Source organism: Diaphorina citri, unplaced genomic scaffold, assembly GCF_000475195.1.
Source record: "Diaphorina citri unplaced genomic scaffold, Diaci psyllid genome assembly version 1.1 scaffold1641, whole genome shotgun sequence".
NCBI classification, from domain to species: domain Eukaryota; kingdom Metazoa; phylum Arthropoda; class Insecta; order Hemiptera; family Psyllidae; genus Diaphorina; species Diaphorina citri.
Genome location: NW_007379067.1, coordinates 52,197 through 69,910, shown reverse-complemented (window position 1 = coordinate 69,910; position 17,714 = coordinate 52,197). Strand labels below are relative to the sequence as shown.

The window sequence follows — 17,714 nt, the reverse complement described above, 5'->3', positions numbered from 1 at the left end:
ACCGAAATAGAGGTAGGCTGTATTCACTCCATCTATGCTAATACCATAGTCCTCGTTGACATAATCCAGAATTGTACCTAGATGATTGATGTTCCAAACCTGGGAATCATATTATTAAATTATACTTGGTCAGATTTCTTTGTTCTTGAGCATTTTAGCTATAGGTAAATCTACTCTATACTTAAATGAGTTGTTTCATCAATCAACTGTTCTTTTGTTTATTATAACAATTACTCCATCTATGCTAATACCATAGTCCTCGTTGACATAATCCAGAATTGTACCAAGATGATTGATGTTCCAAACCTGGGAATCAAATTATTAAATTATACTTGGTCAGATTTCTTGCATTTTAGCTATAGGTAAATCTACTCTATACTTAAATGAGTTGTCTCATCAATCAATTGTTCTTTTGTTTATTATAACAATTAAACTTGAAATTTTGGGAATACTTCTTGCATTGTTAGAGAACATAACACTAAGCATACTTACATTGACATCTTCATCTGTGATAGAACCAGACACATCTGCCCCGTAGATGGGAGACACATACGTAATATTCTTCCAATACTTCCGTTCCAAATCCTCATAGTCAAAATGTTTGGGAGTTGCATATCTTGGTTTATTAGCCATGGCACCATATTCTCGCACTGTCATTTGCCTTTTCTGAATGTTTATTTGCTGATAGAGGCCTTGTTTTCCTGTCACCACTTGACAAATCGGGGCCGGGATGGACATGTCACCAATTGAGCTGTCTAAACTGTAGCCCGATTTCCGAGGTACCCATTCAGGAGGAGGTATAACCTGTGGAGATGAAAAGAATGACATTACATTAATGTTAGAACATAAAAATGAGGGAGAATACTTTCCCTTAACACAGTAAGTTAGTATGCTTTACATAAATAGCAAGAGTAAATGCAAGTTTTTGCAAGAAGGAGAAAGTAAGTATGTACTTTAAAATGGGTACTATAATTTTATTACTGTGATAAGAAAAGAAATAAAAAAGAAAAGAAATAAAAACACACAATGATAAACTGAGCTCAAAAGAGACATTGAAATATTAACTCTGAATAAGTACCTCCTAATCAAATCCTTCATTGACAGAAGCTTATTGAAACCGAATTAAATGACATCTTTCATTTGCCAATAATCAGCACCAGGTCTTAACATAAGTATACCTATACTACCTGCTGTCTTGAAACACTAGCTCCTTTGTCAACCTTCAGAAGGTGTAGTTTTAACACTTGGCTCTGTTGTTTACCTTGGCCAGTCCAGCTTTGTGGGCTCCTTGTGATTCCATGTAGGTAATGAACTTGGAAAAATCCTTGAATTCTTCATAGGTAGGCCGGAACACCATGATCTTTGGGGTGTTCCCCGAAGTGTTGATGGCCATTTTTCTAATAATAATAATAATAATAATAATAATAATAATAATAATAATAATAATAATAATAATAAATCCATATTGGTAATAGAAAGTAAAATAAATCCTTACCTCATGCTTCCTCTCCTGTTTAACGGGGAGCAAAGTTTTGATCGTGCTCTTCACCTCACCCTCTTCCTGCACACCACTCTCTGCTTTCTCTTTCACCACCTTCGTCTTCTTAGAGGGAGTGCGAGGCTTCTTTTTGGCCCCCTTCCCTGTAGCGGCTGCTTTGGTCTTCTTCTTGGCGGGTGGAGAAGGCTCGAAATCTTCCGACGAGCTGGCACCCCCTGTTAACGAGAATAGAATAGAATATATCTTATTTATCCTGCTCGAAAGACTACAAAGTCCCTTTACCCTAGCACTCTAAACAAGGTCTCGTGTATTTTATGGGTTTAACAGCATAATACAAGGGAGAGACGAGTTGTATTTTACTTTCGGAATTTCCCTCTTCTGAAGCTCGTTTCCCTCCTGTATTAACAAATAAATAGCGCGTCCCTAAAGAGAATTTCGCTAAAAATAGGAAATTGGAAATCTAAGATAGCGTGCCTTCGTTTCCGTTTACGAAACTTTCCCTAAAGGAAAATACACCTGCAGTTCGCCCACTGGTAACACGCTTGCTTGGCGTGCAAGCGGTCCAGGATTCGATTTCCTGAGTAGGCCAAAAAAATCGTATGTACTCGTATTTCGACTGCAAATATTTCCATGAGTTACTTTCAGGTACCTATTCGTGATAACCCAACACCTAAATGAGAAGTATTGTGTCTCTTCTAGCCTATCTGACGAGGGCCATACAAAGGGATGGGCATGCTACGACACAGACCACATGCGTCTAATGTAGCAGTTGTTTCATTGCTACGGAATAAAAACGGCGGTGAAAAAAAAAAAAGATATTTCGATGGATAGGATTGGTAGGTAATTAATTAAATCAATATTGCAGTTCTGACTAGAAGAGGGGGAGCTATCACTAGGAAGGCGGGGGGAGGGGGTGAGTTGGGCCGATCTCATTTCACCTGGAATGGAAAAGATACTGTGTTTTTACAACTGTTCCACTAATATGTAGATCGGCTCCAAACTCAGACTCTTCTTTCACTGAGACTAACTGACTCGCGTTATGGCCACTTTTCTGGGAGTCCCCTAGGCCAGAATTCGGACTTTCGGCCCTATTCTGGGCGTTGTTTGGGCTTCCACCCCTCTGGACATTATTAAGGCTTCCACCTCTACTCATGACATTATTTGGGCTTCCACCCCTCTGGACATTATTTGGGCTGCCACCCCTACTCAACGCAGGGCTGTGAGACTAACTGACTCGCGTTATGGCCACTTTTCTGGGAGTCCCCTAGGCCAGAATTCGGGCTTTCGGCCCTATTCTGGGCGTTGTTTAGGCTTCCACCCCTATTCTGAACATTATTTGGGCTGCCATCCCTATTCTGTACGTTATTTGGGCTTCCACCCCGCTGGACATTATTTGGGCTGCCACCCCTACTCAACGCAGGGCTAGCGCGATTGTACTGGTGGCTGGGGTTAGGGCTACTTCCCCTACTATTGGAGTGGGGGGCACTATTGCAGTTCTGACTAGAAGAGGGGGAGCTATCACTAGGAAGGCGGGGGGAGGGGGTGAGTTGGGCCGATCTCATTTCACCTGGAATAAGTAATTGGTATTGGTATAAGTAGGGCCATCGACTTTAATAAACACCCTATGTCACAGCGACCACTGTTTAGATCTTATGTGATTTGGAACAAGGGAACATTTAAAATCACATCACATCAGATCAAGAATACTTTGTGGTAAAGCAGAGAGCTTCACAACTTTTGTGGGGCATCACAGCATTACTATAGTGTGTCCAGATCAATGTAACAGCAAAAAATAGGCATTGTCGCCAAACATGTCACATGTGCAATGGGAGAGAATCTTTAAGAGGGGAAGGTATATTGCACCGCAGATACCGCGAGCCAACCGCGAATACCACGAGCAAACCGCGAATAGGTGACTTAGCACAGAAGAATCGATGAGGACCTTCCACTTATGAAAATGAAGGGGAAATGAGTAAAAGTCCAAACTTCAAACCTATGGTCAAAATGTAGGAGAATCCTCCCCTCAACCCCCTACATTTCCCCTGACCCCCTACATGGTTTTTGGTAGTAGGGGGTCAAGGCGAGCTATACAATCTATAGAAACTAAAATTTTTAGGACCGGCCGCAGGCGAAAATTTTGGTTTCATCAATTATTTGCGGTAAAAAAATAGCTGAAAAAATCTGCGTTTGCCTGAGATCGAACCTATAACTGCGAATATCGCGAACAAACCGCGGATACTGCGCACAAACCGCGGATACCGCGAACAAACCGTGGATACCGCGAACAAACCGCGGATACCGCGAACAAACCGCGGATACCGAGAACAAACCGCGAATACCGCGAACAACTGCAGATACCGCGAGCCAACCGCGAATACTGCGCACAAACCGCGGATACTGCGCACAAACCGCGAGTACCGCGAACAAACCGCGGATACCGCGAACAAACCGCGGATACCGAGAGCAAACCGCGGATACCGAGAACAAACCGCGAATACCGCGAACAAACCGCTGATACCGAGAACAAATCGCGGATATCGCGAACAAATCGTGGATACCGCGAACAAATCGTGGATACAGCGAACAATCCGCGAATAAAAACGCAAAATTCATTGCGCGGTCACAAAGGGCTTCTATTTATTAGCATGGTTTGTTTATTTTCTCTTGGGTCGGTACTAGGCTAGGGTCGAGGGTCGGGACTCCGTTGTTGCCGCCTATTTAGATTTGCTACAGCATCAGCAGCATGAAATAGCCCCTGATCTAAAAGGGAGGGGGAAAATCATAATCCCAAACCGGACTTACGTTTATCCTGTGTACGGTGGAAGGTAACTGTTTACTCAGTGCTGCCCTGTAGTTCTCCAGGAGATTTCTCTTCGCTCGATCTTTCTTGGGGATGCGGAAATTTTTCAGTGTGTTCACCAACACAAGCTCTTCTTTAACCTGGGGAACAAAATCCGAAACATTTGAATTAAAAAGAATTTGGAATTGTGTTTGCATACCCAAGTGCTTGCCACAAATATCGTTCCCCAATTATTGCACCTAGATAAACTTTATGATTTCACTTAACCAAAAAATCCAAAGTCCCACGCATCAACTAACTACTGCACCACTGAGGTTGGAAACATTCCAAGTAGTTAAAATTGAAAACATTATGTGAGAGGGAGAAGAAATTTAACTGTGATAAGCATGTTTAAAACTTGTCTTTAGGCCGCGGGTTCGATTCCCGCCCGGGGCGGATTTTATCCTAATGGGATAATGTTCGTTCTTACCTCATGCTTCCTCTCCTGTTTGACGGGGAGCAAAGTTTTGATCGTGCTCTTCACCTCACCCTCTTCCTGCACACCACTCTCTCCTTTCTCTTTCACCACCTTCGTCTTCTTAGAGGGAGTGCGCGGCTTCTTTTTGGCCCCCTTCCCTGCAGCGGCTGCTTTGGTCTTCTTCTTGGCGGGTGGAGAAGGCTCGAAATCTTCCGACGAGCTGGCACCATCTGTTAACGAGAATAGAATAGAATATTTATTTATCCTGCTCGAAAGAGACTACAAAGTCCCTTTACCCCAGCAGTCTAAACAAGGTCTCGTGTATTTTATGGGTTCAACAGCATAATACAAGGGAGAGACAAGTTGTATTTTACTTTCGGAATTTCCCTCTTCTGAAGCTCGTTTCCCTCCTGTATTAACAAATGAATAGCGCATCCCTAAAGAGGATTTTGCTAAAAATAGGAAATTGGAAATCTAAGATAGCGTGCCTTCAGTGTCGTTTCCCTTTACGAAACTTTCCCTAAAGGAAAATACACCTGCAGTGAGCCCACTGGTAACACGCTTGCTTGGCGTGCAAGCGGTCCAGGATTCGATTTCCAGAGTAGGCCAAAAAAATTGTATGTACTCGTATTTCGACTGCAAATATTTCCATGAGTTACTTTCAGGTACCTATTCGTGATAACCCAACACCTAAATGAGAAGTATTGTGTGTCTTCTGGCCTATCTGACGAGGGCCATACAACGGGATGGGCATGCTACGACACAGACCACATACGTCTAATGTAGCAGTTGTTTCATTGCTACAAAATAAAAACGGCGGTGAAAAAAAGATACTTCGATAGATAAGATTGGTAGGTAATTAATTAAATCAATACCTGCAGCCAAAAGCAAGGTAGACCACGACTGAGATGGAATGATCAAATCAACAAAGATATCATCAAAAGAAATCAAAATCCCAGTCTCATTGAAAACCAACAAAAAATTAATGATAGAGCTTGGTGGAGAGGTTTTGTGAATAGTCGACCTGTTCTACCAAACAGAAGGACTTATATTGTATCTTTTAATTGTTGAAAGGATTGAACAAAAGACAAGCTTGATTGACAGGTTTTATACACGAATGACCACAATATGAAAATTGACCTTTGAGGAAACAGCTTGATTTTTTCTTCTTCTTTTTTTCCTAGTAAAAGGTAGTTGGATGTTTTCACGTATCACAAAAACTCACGTCTCTTCGTGAATAATGGAGATTATTGTATCTTTTAATTGTAATTGTAGAAAGGATTGAACAAAGGACACGGGTAGGATTTGTATGATAAGGAGAAGGTTTATTGAAAGAGAAATGTGAACAGAGAATTATGTACAGATAAAAAGATGTCTCAGAACTGGGAGAGTTTTTCAGTTGTTGATTTGGTTGCTAGGTGACAATGTTACTGGGTGGTTGTTGTTTTCAATACTGTGTGTAGCTATCAAAATATACCACAACTTAGGATATGTATGTATGTACCTGCAGCCGCCAATTCTTCGCTCAGATAATCAGTGTCCGAGGATCGCGTTCGTTTAGAAGGGGTACTAGCGTTACTACCACCGGACGGTTTACGTTTAGACGGCGTGCCCGGCGGGTTGCTATGGTTACACGGTTTGCGTCTCTTCTTCACCAGGCGCGGATTCAGACGGCCGTCGTCCAGAAATGTCGCTTCTTCCGGTTCTGTGGGAGGGAGGACAAATGGAATTCGGACATTATAAACACCAATAATGAACTTTATGCATTAGGAAGACCATTTGACTGAAACAAAGAGATCTCAATATTACCTATAATTTTACTGGTAGCTAAAGAGACTCTTAGACAGTAGAAATAGGAGACCTATTACCCAAGAACTTTTCACTCCAAACTTTGGACTTCTCTTTTCTCAGGCATAATAAAATCTCACCCGTTAACTATTCCAGTGAGGAAGAAAGGTTCAAAGTTTGGAGTACCTACCTATAAAGTTCATCACGGAGAGGTGTGTCACTTATTTCATTTGCCGATAAGCAAACTCAACAAGGCTGAATTGTATTACATCTGTCCAGGATCTGTAATGACATTTTCTTTCTGGAGTTGAGCCAAGTTCTACCAAACACTTGTCATCACCATGATTATCTATGTACGTAGGTACATGGTACCTATCTACCTGTCTGTAATCTAGGTGTAGGTATTCAATAGAATTTGAGTAGCTTACTTTAGTGTTTGGAGGTTTGGTATTGTGGGAAGAACTTGGTACTTAGGTTCTGTCCAAGTGTGGTGAAGAAAAACATCAAGACCCAAGTTGATGCAACATATCCCAACATTAATTCAGTTCTTCCTATTCATTATAAATGCCTCAAAGGTATTTTCGTAGCTAAATTAGGAACTTTCATGGTCCAAATCTTCTTGATTCTGTGCTAGATCGATTTGTAAACAAATAGGATACATTTCTCCAAGTCTTACCTCAGTCAAAAGGTTGGAGGGTGAATCTGAGCAACCTGGATATCCTCTCTACATGATTATTGAAACCAACTGAACTCTGGAAGAGATTTGAGCACCTGTCAATAAATTATCTGGATAAATGGGGTTTAAAATGAGCTATTCACTTTACGAAACACAAAAAAAGACGAAAAAGAAATCTAATTTCTTTGTGTCACTTATTTCATTTGCCGATAAGCAAACTCAACAAGGCTGAATTGTATTACATCTGTCCAGGATCTGTAATGACATTTTCTTTTTGGAGTTGAGCCAAGTTCTACCAAACACTTGTCATCACCATGATTATCTATGTGCATAGGTACATGGTACCTACCTACCTGTCTGTCTGTAATCTAGGTGTAGGTATTCAATAGAATTTGAGTAGCTTACTTTAGTGTTTGGAGGTTTGGTATCGTGGGAAGAACTTGGTACTTAGGTTCTGTCCAAGTGTGGTGAAGAAAAACATCAAGACCCAAGTTGATGCAACATATCCCAACATTAATTCAGTTCTTCCTATTCATTGTAAATGCCTCAAAGGTATTTTCATAGCTAAATTAGGAACTTTCATGGTCCAAATCTTCTTGATTCTGTGCTAGATCGATTTGTAAACAAATAGGTAGGATACATTTCTCCGAGTCTTACCTCAAGCAAAGGGTTGGAGGGTGAATCTGAGCAACCTGGATATCCTCTCTACATGATTATTGAAACCAAGTGAACTCTGGAAGAGATTTGAGCACCTGTCAATAAATTATCTGGATAAATGGGGTTTAAAATGAGCTATTCACTTTACGAAACACAAAAAATGACGAAAAAGAAATCTAATTTCTTCATTTTCTACAGATTCGATTTGTAAACAAAATAGGATACATTTCTCCAAGTCTTACCTCAGGCAAAGGGTTGGAGGGTGAATCTGAGCAACCTGGATATCCTCTCTACATGATTTTTGAAACCAAGTGAACTCTGGAAGAGATTTGAGCACCTGTCAATAAATTATCTGGATAAATGGGGTTTGAAATGAGCTATTCACTTTACGAAACACAAAAAATGACGAAAAAGAAATCTAATTTCTTCATTTTCTACAGATTTTCTACTGGATTTTGGATTTGTCTTCCGCCATTACGAAAACACAGAAAATCTCATACACCAGCAGGGTTGCCAGATTGAACCTTGTTATTGTTTTGTTTTTGTGTGCAACGGGCAGTTATGCACAAAAGTGCATTTTTTAGCTGAATTCCTGGAATAAGATGTATTTTGTTTTTGACCTGAAAAATCCAAAAATAAGCTATTTATCTGTTTTGCCATTCAAAAATTGAAAATAAGCAAATTCTATACCTAGACAAGGTACCAATTTTATTATTTTTCCACTTATTTCTCAAAAACTACACTTTCACGTACTTTGCGTGTTGCATAAAAAGTGCATAATTTAATAAGGGTATTCGGCAACAGTGTAAAAAAAGCTGGGGTCACACGATCAGTTTTGAGAGCATTCAAAAAACTTTACCGGTCGATTCCAGTGATAACGCTGGCTGACGAAGATGGAGATAGGAGGTAGGTACCTACCTACCTTACGAGCCGTCTTTAGCCGGACCAGCGGCCACCGCTATGTGAGACCGATCCACGGAGATTGTCTGACAGGACGAGTGAAGTTCCACTCGCGCCGTGGATTCCGTGGCGTCCTTCACCATACCGACGTTACCTGGGGGGGAGGAATAGACAAATGGAATTTAATGTAAAAACATCCGTAAAAGACCTGGATAGACGATCGTTGTGAAAACATGCGAACAGAAAATGGGATAAAAAAAAATCATTTTTTTTTCGACTCTGTGGCGTCCTTTACCATACTAACGTTACCTGGTTTGACCTCAGATTTGGATTTTTCACAACTTTTTACGTAGGAATCGACCTTTTATTCATAATTTTTATCCATCTGCAACTGCTCCATTAAACAAAGCCCCAGCATGTTCAATGCACCAGATCCCAATGGTTCACTGAATATAAGCAACGTTGCGCCTGGTTAGTATCCGAATGGGTGCTAGTGATGGGTAAATACCCGGGTACTTATTTTTGGGGTAAATACCCAATTTTTATAAATACCCGGGTATTTTCAAGAAGCGCCTCAGTCGAATTGTGCCCGGGAAATTAAAAAAAAAAATCAAGTGACGATGTTCTTCAGCTCACTCGCTTGAAACTCGATCGGACTCTGTGGAATTCAACAAGGGTGTTACAATAATGAATTAATAACTAAGTGAAGTTTGAGAATGAAAGAGCCAATTTTTGGACTTTGTGCATTTAATTTGATGTTCCCTCCGATTTGGAAGTAGGTAATTTTGTACCCATTTTCTGCAAAGAAATTAAAGGGATGTGATACACCATTTTCATTTGTTCTAAGTGAAGTTTCCCATCAAATTTTCCAAAATACCACTCAGGTAGAATATCCCAATATGTCCTCCTTCATGAGTTTATAAGGTTTAGTATAGGATTTCCTATAGTTTAGTACAGGCGTTACCACGCCAAAAGAGGGGAAAACGTCTCAGTTTCCAAAAGAAAGATACGACTTAAAGTAGAAACACACTATCGTCACGTAACACCGAAAGATGTAGTTCAAAGTTTTCCCATAATATTGTAGGTAATCTCGTCAGGATAGACACACTACTATCACGTCACGTCACTCCCCATGACTTCACGTGACGTGACAATAGTGTGTTTCTACCTTTAAATTCCCAGTTGTCTTCACAACTTACCTTCAAGTCCTCATCTCAGTTTCCGAAACGAAAATATGTCTTACAATTTAAAGTTCTATCGAAACAACTTGTCATCTCAGTTTCCAAAACGAAAATATGTCGTATAATTTAAAGTCCTATCGAAGCAACTTACCTTCAAATCCTCATGTTTGGGCATGACCGTAATCATATTGCCGTCAATCATAATGATCTTTCCCTGCAGATGCATCAACTCTCCCGAGCTGACTTCCACATTGTCCCCGTTGGAAAACGAATGCTCCGGCCCGCCAGCATCCTTACTGGTACCACCTGACGGCAGTTCTATGTCTATCCCTTCTGGTGCCTCCTCGAACTTTTCCAGCTCGGAAAGCGTGGGTTTGACTCCTGGAGTAGAAAAAAGAATAATAAAGAATTTTTTTATTGATATTTATTAGAGTGTGCCAACATTGAATTATAATGTTATATACACTAATAAAGAATTATAAGTGGGATAGAATAAAATAAGGAATGCTCCGGCCCTAATCTCCCGAGCTGACTTCCACATTGTCCCCGTTGGAAAACGAATGCTCCGGCCCGCCAGCATCCTTACTGGTACCACCTGACGGTAGTTCTATGTCTATCCCTTCTGGTGCCTCCTCGAACTTTTCCAGCTCGGAAAGCGTGGGTTTGACTCCTGGAGTAGGAAAAAGATTCCAGGAATAAGAGTGGAATAGAATAAAAGATTAAAAATCTGGTGTGAACATCACACGATTTTCTATTACATTTGGGGAACTAAAAAAAAAGGACAATAGAACACTTACCATCTACAATGACAGCACTCATAGTGAAGTTCTTGTACAGGAATCCCTTGCCTGTATATCTGTTACCCTCGAATGAAACATCACCCAAGTAAGCGCGACTGATCTATTGTTTACCTGTCTCAGTTTGGATTGCAGGGATAGTTTGAGTTTGGTTTCTTCCTCCAGCAGGGTTTGGAATTCGGTCAGCTGAGATTCCATGGTGCCTGAAAGTCAAAATAACATGTCATTAAAATAAGCTCTTAAATCATTTACTAAAATCAAATCATTAGGTGTCGAGTGGATTGAAAATACATCACATGCCTTCAGGCACACTCCATTTGTTAAGGGTCTAGGTTTTCCTTGCCCTTGGGATCAATTTAATCTGAAGAAACCCATTTAATGATGAAGTAAATATGTCCTTACAGATAAGATCAGTGGATGAATAAACATATGGTCTAATATCTTCATGGACATCTTAGGAATTAGCCATGTAAAAGGGAACATCTATGAAAATAAACTAAACAAAGTCTTCAAAAGAGCCTCTCTTACCCAGAAGAATAATAATACTCACAGAGACATTTTCCTTCGTCAAATAGTGATAAGTGAGGCTTGAAGTAGAAAGGGCGTTCACCCAACAGACTCGACACAGCTCACAATGTGTTTCTCTTTCTTACCAAGAGCAAGGATCAAACCCCGAACCTCCCCATTGTGAGGTACTTACCAGAAGCCTTGGTTGCTGAGGAGGCTCTCAGGTCTGCTTCTACTAGTTGCTGACTGATGGTCTCTACTTCTGTGGTCAGCTTGGTAACTTTCTCCGTCAGCTCGATACGAATCCTCTCGAATTCGACCATCTTGCTTTGGGCTTCACCTGGGGAAGGAAACGAAATGTATTAATATTATGTAAGGACAGGGAGAGACTGAAGTTAAGTTAGAGAGTTAAGATGCAAGATTTTTTTTTTATATATTTATTTACGGGCAAACGGACCCATTATACAAAACACGAACAAACAATGCACATACAAAACGAGAGAATAATAATAATAATAACAAAAAAATATTCCATAAGTTAAAAAGAAGTATAAGCTGTAAAAACAAGTACCTAAGTAAGTATCTAGTTACATTACGTTAAAAATGGTAGCCTATTTGTGTCCAAAAGGTCAAATATTTTCTTGGTGTTATCACAGAAGACATCCACGAGAGGGGATGGAGAAGAGAGGAAACAATGAACAGAGGATTGTGGAGTGGAATACTAGAAGAGGGAAATGCTGACCCCAAATGGAATTGGGAAAATGACAAATTACATTTATTTACGGGCAAACGGACCCATTATACAAAACACGAACAAACAATGCACATACAAAACGAGAGAATAATAATAATAATAATAATAAAAAATATTCCATAAGTCAAAAAGAAGTACAAGCTGTAAACACGAGTACCTAACTAAGTATCTAGTTACATTACATTAAGAATGGTAGTCTATTTAATGATCCAAATAGGAGTTTTTAATGATCAAAAAGGAGTTTTTAGTGATACAAAAAGGAGTTTTTGAAAACTCCTGCTTGGACCATTAAAAACGCCTTTTTGGATGGTTAAAAATTCTGCGATTAGTAAAATCTCTCACAATCATTGGTGGACTAAGTATCTAGTTACATTACATTAAGAATGGTAGTCTATTTAATGATCCAAATAGGAGTTTTTAATGATCAAAAAGAAGTTTTTAGTGATACAAAAAGGAGTTTTTGAAAACTCCTTCTTGGACCATTAAAAACGCCTTTTTGGATGGTTAAAAATTCTCCGATTAGTAAAATCTCTCACAGTCATTGGTGGAATCCACCATCAGTGTCTTGAAAAAACTTATGACAAGGGCTCCAGAGTTTGAACTCTGGTTAGGTTTAACTCTTGGATTCAGCAATTTGATTGGTTGATTTCAAAAATTTGAACCAATCAGATTGCTCATTTCAAGAGTTAAAGTTAAACCATGTTAAAACTCTGCTTGTGGCTCAGGCCATAAATCATAAAACGCATGTGATGCCTTCATTAATCGTTCAATGATTCAATCCCATCATTAACCTAATAACAGGATTTTGCATCTCTTTTTGTCACATGTCCTATCTGTAATTGCATGGCAGTCATTGATTTTATTTTTATCCTGCCTGTTTATTGTTATAACCAGTGTCTGTGTTTTCGATTTAAATATCTCTTGCCTGCGCGATCCCCATGTCCCTAATGAGTTGTTTCCTTTTTGAGCATTTTTTTATTTATGACTCTCATTTATCCTCTTTTCATTAGAGAGGTTTGTAATGTCTAATCACGTTTGTCTGCCATAGGTACTCTATTGTATTGAGCTTGCATTGGGCTTATAAATAGGATGAGAAATAGATGACATGCCCATCCCGTAGTATGCCTCTCATCAGATGGGCGAGAAGAAGACACATACTTTCCGTCTGTGTCGTAGCATGCCCATCCCGTAGTATGCCTCTCATCAGATGGGCGAGAAGAGACACAATACTTCCCATTTACGGTGTGAGTTGACATGCCCATCCCGTAGTATGCCTCTCATCAGATGGGCGAGAAGAAGACAAATACTTCCCATTTAGGTGCTGGGTCAACACGAGAACACCAGAAAGTAACCCGTTGAAATATTTGCAATCGAAAAACGAGTACAATTTTTTGTCGATGGTGGGATTCGAACCATGCCCCGTGTTTGGTTTGGTTTGTAGCCGACTATGCACTACTGAAAGTCGTGCTACGCGTGCAGTGTGTGAGCAACCTGACTCTTGGGTGACGCAATCCGATTGGCTACTTACTTACGTACTTTCTGTGTCCGGAAACAAACTTGAACATCAGATCTTGAATTTCCCGAAATTGGCAACGTGGGTGGCTTTTTGGTTTCCTTGCATGAGGTCTTCTTGTGTGCAAAGTTCATCCAGTTCCAGTTGGCTGCAGTAAATAAATGGCTAATAAATTCAAAATACAGCAGTCAGATTGTGGTCCCTGGCCACATGAACTTTGAAATCAACCAGGCTTTCTGTGTCCGGAAACAAACTTGAACATCAGATCTTGAATTTCCCGAAATTGGCAACGTGGGTGGCTTTTTGGTTTCCTTGCATGAAGTCTTCTTGTGTGCAAGGTTCATCCAGTTCCAGTTGGCTGCAGTAATTAAATAAATGGCTAATAAATTCAAAATACAGCAGTCAGATTGTGGTCCCTGGCCACATGAACTTTGAAATCAACCAGATCAGACTGCTTAACCCAAGAGTTGAAGTTTGAACTCGCCCATCTGATGAGAGACATACTACGGGATAGGCGTGCTACGACACAGACCACATGCGTCTAATGTAGCAGCTGTTTCATTGCTACGAAATAAAAACGGCGGTGAAACACTAATCTTTTTTTTCTTCTTTCTTTGTCTGATTTTATTCCTGTTTAATATTTTGTTTTCCCTCGTTTCCCTCTCTAATCTTTATTCCCTTCGCTGGAACATTTGCAGCTCTTCACGCTATGGTCTTGGCTCCCAGTCCGTATTACCATGTATCAGCCAGTGCTCCTGTACACTACCGAGGAGCATGGTTGTAGTAAAAAAAAACAGGTTGAGATTGAGATTTTTTCAATAATGAACTATCAAAGTAATGTTATTCCAAAACTATGGCGAAACCTGAGTGAAACAGCTAGTTTTCAATAAATATATCGCAAGATAAAGTATTGAACAAAGAGGTTTTTCAGGTTATCATATTTTCCCTTTTCATTAGAGCAGCGACCAATTTAAAGAAATCTCCAATGATTTTAGACTACTTGGGTTTTGAGAGCCTTTTATCTTCTTGTGTGACTAAAAACCTTAGCAGTTATATAGTGTCGTTAAACTTACATCAAACAAACATCTTCTGGTTCCAGACTTATGAGCCACCCTGTAAGAAACTCGTATTATATAAATTTTAATAGTGAATACATATCCTGTATGAGCCATGAACAAAACAGATTGCTCTATATGGAAGGATTTTTACATCGGTATTTTCGAAAGAAAAAGGAACTTTAAGGAAAATTGTGTGTGCTCCCTCACTGGAAAAATTCGCCTTAAATTTCAAGACTTTGTAATATTCTAAGATGCACCATTGATTCATTTAAGGAGCATGGTTTTTATTTCCAAGGAGCCAAATCCTTAGAACTCTTGAAAACTGCTTTATATTTCAAATGCCTTTTTAAAGCATACTTCTTCAATTGTAAATAGTAAGGAAGTCAAGGGAATTTACAAACTAGGAGTACTCCTTGGATTGTATTTAAGGCGGCTGGTACGGGGGAGACGTTCCTGTTCTCTCTGTATCCGGAGCGAGCCAAGTATCCGTGGGTGGGAGTCGAACAGGAGACCCAGGTGTCGCACGCCAACGAACTGTTCATGGCGGCCGACCAGAAAATGATCACCATAGGTGGCGGGTGAGTACTTAGAATATCAAGGATTTTTTTTCTCTCAGACGCTAGACGGTCTGAAGATTAAAGCCCGTCACTCATTAAAAGCATAGACTCGCGAACTGTGTTAAGCATACTTTAATGCAGCAATTCCCAAAGTGGGAGCTGCAAAGGATTTCCAGGGGACCGCATGGCTCCCTTGCAGATTTTTTAAAAAAGACTAAACACTTGAAACTGATAGAAAAAAAAGTTTGTGAATCGTTGCTTTAATGTTTGACACAATTGTCGTTCCTCACTTAGTACACATATGTACCTTGATGAATTTTACAACTTGACTTGGATTCGAACCACCAACTTCCAGATCCGAAGTCCACCGCGCTAGCCACTACACCACTGTGGTTGGTGTTACGAGATACCTTACTTATACTGTCGGTTAAGACAAAGTAGTATTAATAATTTTTACAAAAGTTTAAAAAAACCTCATTTGTTTACTCGGACATCGTAGAAGCCCAACCCGTCCTTTAGGGCTGTTTGTCCTTTGCCCCCACACCTAAGCTTCAGAGCGAGCTTTTTGTGTACGGAGTTAAGTTATTTACATCTGAGAAGCATATGGAGTAAAATACATAAAATAAGCCCTAATACTGCCCAAACACTATCAATATTTCACAGTTAGGTATTGCCAATAGTAAGTATGTGTGCGGGCATTATCAGATTGCTAAGGAAGTCGACACACGTAGACATTTAACATCGAGATACTGAGAGACAAATAGGCAGACAGTGTTGATAAACAAAATGCATTCGTATGGCAAACATAATTAATACCTATTTCATTTGAGAAGGAAGATACTGCATGTGTTGTGCTAAATGCAAATAATGCAATTGCAGTGAGAGACAAAACAGATATCAATGTCATTGAGGTCCCGTCAGTGCCGAAGTTACAATCTTTTTATTGTGGAAGGGGGCAGTAGTTCATATACATTTTCGGCCCCCGTGAGAATGCAACTGGGGCCCCTGCGTCAATTAATAAGGGATTGACGGCGTGGTGGATGTTCCAAACTATAGGGACATTTTTTCGGTATACCCACAGGAGTGGGATACACGCCAGTGGAAAGGAAAGGGGGGTTGATTTGTCAGAGAGAAAGAAGTCCACTTTTGAATTGTAGTCAAGTTTTAAGTTGAAATTCCTTACCTAAAACCAACCCCCGTGGTGTATTCATTAGCACAGTGAATTTCGGATTTGAACGTTGGTTGGTGTTGGTAGGTCGGTTCTACGTCAAGTCGTTAATCAGGGAACGACATTCGTAGATACTTGCTCTTCATGTCCTCCAATTACTCTAATAGAACAGTTGCGCTTACTTGGGTGATGTTTCAAAGTCAAAGAGCAGGAAAAATGAGGAACAACGGAATTTTTCTTTTTCTTCTACGACTTCTAGATCCCGAGATTAAAAAAAATACCGGTAAATCTTGAACTCTGACGTCACGGCATACGCTCGCGTACACGATGACGTCACATCAAATGTTCCGAGCAAAGCTCCCTCGTAGGCAGTTTGTGTGTTTGTGCGCATACGTTTCTGCGCATTTCTCTCTGCTCCTCCGCCAGCTTGCTTGCATACTGGCGCTACCTAGCAATGACGTCACACATCTTTGAATTCTTTCATTAGAACGGAAAATGAAAATTGAATTTTCGACCTTTTACAATTATTTTTTCGGAGTTTTGACCTCAGATTTGGACTTTTTACGTAGGAATCGACCATTTATTAATAATTTTTACCCATTTGCAACTGCTCCATTGCCATTTGTCACAAACATTTGTCCTTGAAGTTGTGTCCACAGAGTCCACACATAGTCGAACCCGCTGATCAACGAGGTGAATCTATGTTGTACAGGCAGTGCACGGTCTCAGTCGACGTCTTCGATCGATCGACGGAGTCGACTATTTGTGGACACACCTTCACACAGTCGAATTTCCTTTCATTCCGAACCAGCTTTCTCATTCCACCCAATCTCCCCACGGTTGCTCCTCCACTGAACAAGCCCCAATCATGATCATGAAAGTAGACGACATAATCCTCACTCCTATGTGAGAGCATGTACATCCCATTCTCTTCTCAATTGATTCTAATAAGGAAGTGGTTAGAATGTCAATATTTATAATGCTCCTGTGGTCCAGGCCAGGGATTCGATTTGTCGTGGCCCGTTTATAGGCCCGTTTCCATTTGTCGTGAATTTCTTCCGATTTTTCCCGAATGTCCGTTGGAAATGTAATTTAAATGAGAGTTTTCCCACAAAACACGACACGATTTTTTTCCGAACGACAAGTAGAAATGGGCCTTAAGTGGGAATCGTCTAAATTCAAACCTGGATAAACGGGGGAAAAATCGTATCCCCTTCATTTGTAATATTGTAATAAATACAATTGGGAAACTTGGATAAGTGGGAAAAAATTTCCGATCCCTTGGATTCCGAATCAGACCGGTTTGACTTTTTAGAAAAGGAGGATGGGCGTTTTTTTTTTTTTTTTTTTTTTAACAGTACTGTTGGGAAATCCGTGTGACATGTCAAATAAAGGAAATTTAC

At 40.2% G+C, this 17,714-nt stretch overlaps 2 protein-coding genes and 1 long non-coding RNA gene across 3 annotated transcripts; all 3 read right to left on the bottom strand.

Moving 5' to 3' along the window:
* Positions 1 to 6: 6 nt before the first annotated feature.
* Positions 7 to 1,393, bottom strand: LOC108253348 (probable lysine-specific demethylase 4B; the record flags this gene model as incomplete). Its single annotated transcript, XM_026829005.1, has 3 exons — positions 1,262 to 1,393; positions 493 to 804; positions 7 to 99 (listed from the first exon to the last, which is right to left on the bottom strand). Coding segments are annotated over exons 1-3 (537 nt in total), but the record flags the coding sequence as incomplete, so codon positions are not given.
* A 2,850-nt stretch (positions 1,394 to 4,243) lies between these two features.
* On the bottom strand, positions 4,244 to 10,498 carry LOC103516680 (transcription elongation factor SPT5-like). The gene is made up of 7 exons (XM_017447157.2): positions 10,472 to 10,498; positions 10,109 to 10,315; positions 9,413 to 9,434; positions 8,808 to 8,930; positions 6,260 to 6,460; positions 4,768 to 4,985; positions 4,244 to 4,438 (listed from the first exon to the last, which is right to left on the bottom strand). Exons 1-7 carry the CDS (start codon positions 10,496 to 10,498, stop codon positions 4,259 to 4,261), a joined length of 978 nt encoding a protein of 325 aa, XP_017302646.2. The 3' UTR covers positions 4,244 to 4,258.
* Positions 10,498 to 10,822, bottom strand: LOC103516679. The gene is made up of 2 exons (XR_003393547.1): positions 10,755 to 10,822; positions 10,498 to 10,627 (listed from the first exon to the last, which is right to left on the bottom strand). It is a non-coding gene; the product is annotated as an uncharacterized LOC103516679 (long non-coding RNA).
* Between the last annotated feature and the right edge of the window lie 6,892 nt (positions 10,823 to 17,714).